The sequence below is a fragment of the Tyto alba genome, unplaced genomic scaffold (genome assembly GCF_018691265.1).
Source record: "Tyto alba isolate M040663 unplaced genomic scaffold, T.alba_DEE_v4.0 Super-Scaffold_22, whole genome shotgun sequence".
In the NCBI taxonomy this organism is placed as follows: Eukaryota; Metazoa; Chordata; class Aves; order Strigiformes; family Tytonidae; genus Tyto; species Tyto alba.
Genome location: NW_024881296.1, coordinates 4,187,446 through 4,194,598, shown reverse-complemented (window position 1 = coordinate 4,194,598; position 7,153 = coordinate 4,187,446). Strand labels below are relative to the sequence as shown.

Genomic DNA, 7,153 nt, shown 5'->3' with positions numbered 1-7,153 from the left:
CGCTACGCTAGCGCGTAGCGTCACGCCCGGCTCGCGCGGGAAGAGCCCCGGCCTGGCAGGAGCGCGAAGGCGGCTCGTGCCCCGCCGCCGGAAGCGGGACGGGGAGAGGTGGCTGTGCCCGCCCGCCCCTGCCCTGGGGGAAAGCGGCGCTGCACCATGTCGAATTCTGCAGCAGCCCCCCCCGGGGGAGGGAAGCGTGATGAAGAGAGCGTGAGCGGCCTCCTGGGCCGGGCGGCAGCCCTGGGGGGGGGGCGCGGCGGGCGGCGGCCCTCAGTTACTGGAGGCTGGGGGGCCCCTCAGTTACTGGAGGCTGGGGGGCCCCTCAGTTACTGGAGGCTGAGGGGCCCCTCAGTTACTGGAGGCTGGGGGGCCCCTCAGTTACTGGAGGCTGGGGGCCCCCTCAGTTACTGGAGGCTGGGGGCCCCCTCAGTTACTGGAGGCTGGGGGGCCCCCTCAGTTACTGGAGGCTGGGGGGCCCCCTCAGTTACTGGAGGCTGGGGGGCCCCCTCAGTTACTGGAGGCTGGGGGGCCCCCTCAGTTACTGGAGGCTGGGGGGCCCCTCAGTTACTGGAGGCTGGGGGGCCCCTCAGTTACTGGAGGCTGGGGGGCCCCTCAGTTACTGGAGGCTGGGGGGCCCTCAGTTACTGGAGGCGCCGGCGGTGAGCGTGATCCTGTGTGCGCCTGTATCGGAAACGCCGTTCCCGCCTGCCTTACCTCCGGTTTGGGATGGCTCGTCCCCTCGCTGCTCGGTCGGGTGTCCCGCTCGCATCCGCCTTGCAGCCGGGGAGCCGCCTCAGGCGCGGGGAGGCAAGGTTGTGAAAGCTTTAGGAAGGTAAAAAGAAGGCGAGGGTGGACTCCCCCTTCGGTGGTGCAGTCTTTCCAATTTGGGGTGCTGCTGTAAAGTCTCTTAATTTAGGAGGGTGTGCCCTCTTCTGATTAAATAAGCATGAACTGTTTCTTTAAAGCAACTATCGGCTGTTAAAACGGGCTTATTAACAAACAGTGTTTCTATCAAGTAACAAAAGCTTCCTTCTCTCATCCTACTTCCATATGCCTAAAGTGAAGCCAGTTTAGGACAGTCCAGTAACGTAAGAACAGGCTTTTGTGTAGTCAAATGCAAAGTCAGCTCTTGAATTTTTGAGAGATTCTTTCACAAAGGGTGCAAATATTGTACAGAAATGTAATTGCAGCATTGTGCTAAAACTTGGAGTCACAGTATTTGTATTGTGAAGTACAGAATTAGGTTTATTTGTTAGCTGTTTGTATAGAGATATCAGTAGGGTTTTTGGTTGCCTTGTTAGTAAATGGCTTCTTGCACATGAGGAAATGGTTACAAAAAATTCTGTCACTAATTATGGTAATTAAACTTGTTAGTAGCACCATTGTTAGAAGTCATGTGTGATAGACATGAATTGTCTTCCATCTGTAATGGTACAGGCTGACGTTGTTGTGACTCATGGTGAACCATGCTAGCAAAGAATTACTCTTTGGATTGTGACCCTTATCACAGATTTATTTCCACTGACATGGATTGGGATGCTCATTTGAGCAGCTCAGCTGGCAGACTTGAGGTGCATTTTATCCTGTTAGGAGACCTGAGGTGAGCGAGTAGGGGCTATAGTCTATAGATCTGAGTTTCAGTTAGAAGATAATGAGTGTTCACAGCCTAAATTTGAATAAGTTTGCTCCTTGCATTTTTAGTATAGTGTAAGTACTATTCAGAGTTTGCATTGTTAGCGTGGAATCAACAAACACCTGCAGCCAATTTTCACTAGGACTGCCAAAATCCCTGGTTTTTAACAGAATTATCTAACAGTAAGGAACCAGAGGAGAGATGTAGGTAATGTCCACAGTGTTGACAGCGCTGACATGTAAGTGATTTCATAGAGAAGAAACTGCATTCCTTCCCTTATTCTCAAATTCCTCCAACTGATTGATGAGCCTCTGAGTAGCGCATCTTTCCAGATAACTTTCACTGGAAAATTATTTATTAATATTATCCATAAATGTCTGATTTTTTTCTATACTTCTTCATGTAAGCCTTGCGCTGTGGTGTTATATCACCTTTGTGCTCTTTTCTGCTCTTCTGAGAGGGCACTGATGATCTTCTCTCACCTAATTTCTAGCTGTAGTCAGGAAGAAGAGCAAGGGACTGAAGAATCAGCAAGACTTGAAAGTGATTAGTTAGGAGGTAGCTGGTATGGAAGACCACTGTCTGTAGCATTTGTTTTGATCTCATTGGTTTCATGTGCTTTTTCTGTCTTGTTTTGTTATAATTTTACAGTTTTGTTGTAAGCCATCCATGGAGGCCAGCAGGTGTCAACTTTTGTGTGCATCATCAGACTTGCAGCTTGCATTTATAGAGGGCCAAATTTTGTGACGTGTGTTGAAGAGAATGATGGTACAGAAGCTGGATGGGGAGAAAACTTGGATCTTCAGAGTTCTGTTGACAAATAAAAAGTATCACTACTCTTAAGTTCCAAGCAAAATTACAAAGCTTGCAGATCAGAGCAAATTAAGTCATTAATACATAAGGCATTTGTTTAGTAGCTTCACAAGAAATGGGGATGAGGAAAGTTATGTAGTAAATGAACCAAGCATATATTTTGGGTTTGTGTAGGCTGTTTGAACGAAAAGCTTGAAGTTGCAGTTAACAATCTTGGACATGAGTTAATATCGGTGTATTTTTACTTGGAAAATGGAGTGGATTCAGAGTGCTGGTATGGTGTGTCTGACTGAGTTTCAATGCAAACTTAGAATCATCACAGAATCACTTTAGATTCTGGTGGAAAATAAATTAAAATTGAATGGAAGTTAACCACTGTTCTCTCTCTTTTTTTTTTTTTTTTTTTTTTTGTGTGTGTCGAAGCAGCCAGAAGGAAAGATACCCATTTTCTAGCTTTTCTGCTTTTTTTTGTAACATATTCCCAGACTAATTGTTTTTTTTTTTTTTTTTCCTCTTAACTGTACACCATAAAGTATTACTTAGAGATTGTTAAATGCTAAAATACTGACATGTGAGGTGGACTTTTTTATTATTTTGCACAGATGGAGGGGAAAAGGACACAATCAAATTACGAAGCTTCAGGTATGGCTCCAATTGAAGAAGAGTGTTTTACTGACTCAGTGGAAGCTAAGCAATTGGCATCCAAAGCTAACAGGGCGAAGATAAGATATGCTAATACATACAGACTGGAGTCACATAATAAATTTCGAGATTATTTAGTAAGAGACAAAGCTCAAGAGATACTAACGGTATAGTATTTTTTTAATTGTCTAATTTTATTGCAAAAGTAGCTTGTCTTGCAAAGATTATGTTAATGGCACAGTGTGAGTTGCATAAACTAAACATTTACATAAACCTTTGCAGTCTTCCAAGTTTTTGCACACAAATGTAAAGTGAGTGTGCTCTGTTTTGCAACGCAAAGTGCAGAAGGCCCTCTGCAGGGTCAATACTGTGTGCTGTTAATGTGGAGCTGAAACTTTCTAAACTGTTACCATTTCTAAATCAAATTGAGCTATGGCAGTACTGAATTTGTAGAATTCTATACCTTCAATTAGTTATTCCAGTATCACAGGACCTGTATAAAATATACTTGGTGTCCTTGTCAATCTGACTCCCACACAGAAAAAATAAGCAAAAATGAAGAACAAGCTGTTCGAGATAATATGTAGCTGTTAGTGATACCTTGAATAGTTATAACCAACTCTTGTAATTCTGCCATCTGGAAGCCATGCCCTGGATATTTGGAGCAGGTATTTGTAGCACTATTTTCCAATGAACTGAGCCCAAATGATGGAGAGGAATACACTCTTGTTTGTTAAATGGAGATTGGCTGGATGTATTTGTCACTTTCAAAAAAAAGATAACACATTTTAGAGTAAAAGTAGTGCAGCCTTTGCTGTTTGAGAGCATCATCTATATTGACTGTTCTACTCATTAGTTCTTCTAATGTTCTTGTAATAAAAATGACTGTAAAACATTTTTTGGGATAGACTACCAGGATGAAAATTAAGATCTTTCAAAATTGTTTTTGATAGAATAAACTCCAGCAAGCCAAATATGATCGAGATTCTAGTCCCTCCTTGTGTGTTTCACTCGCAGATGAAATATTAAAGGCTGTGAAGGAATTCAACTTTGACCGTTATAAGTACGTGGTATTAGTACAGATTGTGGAAAAGACAGGTCAGGCAATAAATGTGAGTCAACAAATTATTTGTATCTTTTGCAAATTGAAACTAATTTTTAGAACTGTATGTTATCTCCAAGGCATTAATCCGCATTCAGCAGCTTAACTACTTTGAGGTGATCTTCAAACCTTTAGGTTCTTTATGGGGAGTAGTATGCCGGGTCACAATTTGAGGTACTGCTGTGATTCTACCCCACCCTGCGAAGAAGGTGGTTGTCTTTTTGATTTCAGTAATGGTGGTAAGCTGCCTGTGCTGCTCTTCCCTGTCAACCAGTTACTTCTGCTGCATGCTGTGCCAGTACAATTGCGTGACTGAAGTGAATTTTCTTTTTCCAACATATTTTGGCCTCCAGTTGGGTTGTCACATTTGGCGCTAAATACCATGTAGTTAAAGTGTGGGGTGGCATGGAAAGGAATGGGTGGCAGGGAAAGGCATGGAAACTGTTTAAACTGTAGCTGCCACCAAACATGCTCCTGGGACTACACGTTAACATTAGTGATCCAAACTTGTCACACCCAAAAGAAAAGTATTCCAGACTTTCCCATGTTGTATATAAATTTACATGTAATACAAGCTCCCATTGGCGTTCAGAACGCTTTTAGGTATCTTGCTGAGTGTCAGAGCACTTCTGTTTAGGAGTGTTCATCATCACCTCTTAAAACCTGATGAAACCATACCTGTATTTAGTGGGTTACGCAAAACAACGTTTGAAAGGTGGTCAGCTTCAGCAATAAAGCCAGTCTGTGAGGGGCCTGCACCCGCCTACTTTTCAGGTGCTGTCTACGCTGCCTCTGAAGTTGTACTTTGGCTGAGGAGCTGTAGGCTAAAACGGATTACTGAAATTGTCTGAGTGAATAACGTTTATTTCAGCAGTCAATTCACAGCTTTTAGCTTTGAAAACAGTCTTGTCAAAAAAGCCGAGAGCTCCGTAAATGGTCACAAGTCGACTGGAGTAAGCTGGAAGTAGAGGAGCAGAGGATGTGACTTCTTAGTTGTCTACGTTCCCAAAACTAATGTCTATTTGTGTTGCTCTTGAAGGGGTGCTGTTACAGTACGCTAAAGTGCTAACAAGTGATCATGAGAGAGAATTGAGGTTTTGGTGTAGAGATTTTTGGATCTAATAGGGTGTGGGATCTTCACGGTGAAGCAAAAGCATGTATTTTGTCATCAAACAGGACTTGCTAATGTTCACACTACTTTTTTTGCAGTTGTTACTACTTTTAAATCCGATAATGCAATTATAACAGTATTTATATAATGCTGTGTGTTCTTTTAAGAAAAATATAAAACCTAGGCTGTTTATAGATTCACAAAGGGCTTTTTCTTTTCTTTCCTTTAGGTTGCCAGCAGATGTGTCTGGGATGATCAGAGAGACACTTGGGTTTCAGCAAAATGTGAAACTGAAACATTTATTGCACTGGCTTTGGTAATGGCTTGTTACTACGATTAATACTCTAAAAGCCACACCTGGTTTTGTGTATCACAGTACCTGCCATATTTGAAAAATTTCAGAATGTCATTATTTTAGTACCAATTTTTGTCCTAGTGCTGTTGGCCCATATAGTTGAGATTACTTTGCTCATTTTTCTCTGTTCAAAAAAAAAAAAAAAAAAAAAACAAAAAAACAAGAAAAGCTTTTGAAATGTGTATGGTTGAGTACATATGGGCTTCATCTGTCGTAATGCTCTGCTGTGGAAGTTGAAGCAGCTGGTGTAAGGCCAAACTTTGCAAAATTTTGAATGTTCTTGTCTGTTGCATGCCTAGAGTTGTTAACGAACGTTTACAATAAATTGCAGGTATTGGTCTTCTTAAAAGCCCACTTTTTGTGAGAAAAGGCAGCTATCCTTTTTTCCCGGTTGCATCTTGGATGAAATGCCAATCTGTGGAGAAGCGTGGCCGGGAGGGAAGCCGTGTTTTGCACACGTAGATATTGGTGCAAATTTCCAGTCGTTTCCCTCGATGGAAGCGCGAGTTATGTCATTACCTGCCCCGGGCCTTAAACTTACCCGAAATGTCAGCTGCGTTCTGGCTGGTGGCTGAGCACCACTGTGGGCGAGTGGGAGCATTTTCCTCGAGTGGGGCCTGCCGGCAGCAGTGGAGGCTCGATGGGACCAGTAGTGGGGCTATTGGTAACTGGTCCGTAGTTGGGGAGGGCAGCAGCGGCTGTGTTTTGAGTGATGAGGCTCTGGCAGATCTGAGGCGCGTGGGCATCTGCTGTGGGAGCTGCCGCGCGCAGAACGGGCACGCTGATGGCTTTTCCGCGTCGGTTGTATTGCGGGGCGGCGGGGGTGGGTGCTGTTTGCCCGCTCCCCGCGGCCTGTCGGGGGGGGGGGGGGGGGGGGGGGCGCGGGCGCGCCGTGGGGGCGGCGGCCGGGCGGCCCGTGGGGGCGCGCGCGCGCCTTCGCGCTTTGTTCCCCGGCGCGCGGGCGGGCGCGCGCGCCGCCCCGGCCCCGGCGGCGGCGGGACGAGGGTCTCTCCTGCCGGGGAGGGCCGCGCTCCGCCTTCGCCCGGCCGTACCGGCGGGAGCGGGACGCGGCGGCGCCGGCCGGCGCGCAGCCGTCCGAGCGCTTCCGCGCAGCGGCGGGGCCGGCCGCCAGCGCCCTCCTCGGAGGGGCGAGCGCGCTCCTGCCGGCTCCTCCGAGTGCGCCCCCCGCCCCTCGTACCCCCCTCCTGCGGGGGCTGATGGTTCACAAACGTAGCTCGTCCCCGGCTGACGTTCCCGGAGACGGGAGCCTGGCGGCGGAGCCGCCCAGCCCTGCCGGGTGCCAGCTCCCGCACCGGTCTGCGGCGGCGGCGCTCGGCGCCAACCGGGGCGCGGGGATGCTGCCCCTCCGCCCCGCGCTGCTGCCCAAGCGCTACCGAGGCGGCTCGGCTCCGCGCTCGCGGCCGGGCCGCGGGGCCACCCGAGCGGCGGCGGGAGGAGGAGGAGAAGGAGGAGAAGGAGAAGGAGGAGGAGGAGGAG

General features: G+C 47.2%; 1 protein-coding gene across 5 annotated transcripts in view; it reads left to right on the top strand.

Moving 5' to 3' along the window:
- The window catches only part of DYNLT2 (dynein light chain Tctex-type 2), a 41,210-nt gene extending 35,205 nt beyond the window's left edge, over nt 1-6,005 (top strand). For 2 of the 5 annotated variants that reach the window (XM_042795609.1, XM_042795608.1), the window contains 3 exons: nt 3,049-3,255; nt 4,042-4,200; nt 5,531-6,005. In XM_042795609.1, the coding sequence (XP_042651543.1) occupies nt 3,049-3,255; nt 4,042-4,200; nt 5,531-5,641 (477 nt within the window). In that variant the 3' untranslated portion in view covers nt 5,642-6,005. Of the gene's footprint in view, nt 1-40; nt 211-340; nt 833-2,284; nt 3,256-4,041; nt 4,201-5,530 lie in introns of those variants that run through there. The other 3 variants (XM_042795610.1, XM_042795612.1, XM_042795611.1) reach the window with 3 other exon arrangements.
- The last annotated feature ends 1,148 nt before the right edge of the window (nt 6,006-7,153 follow it).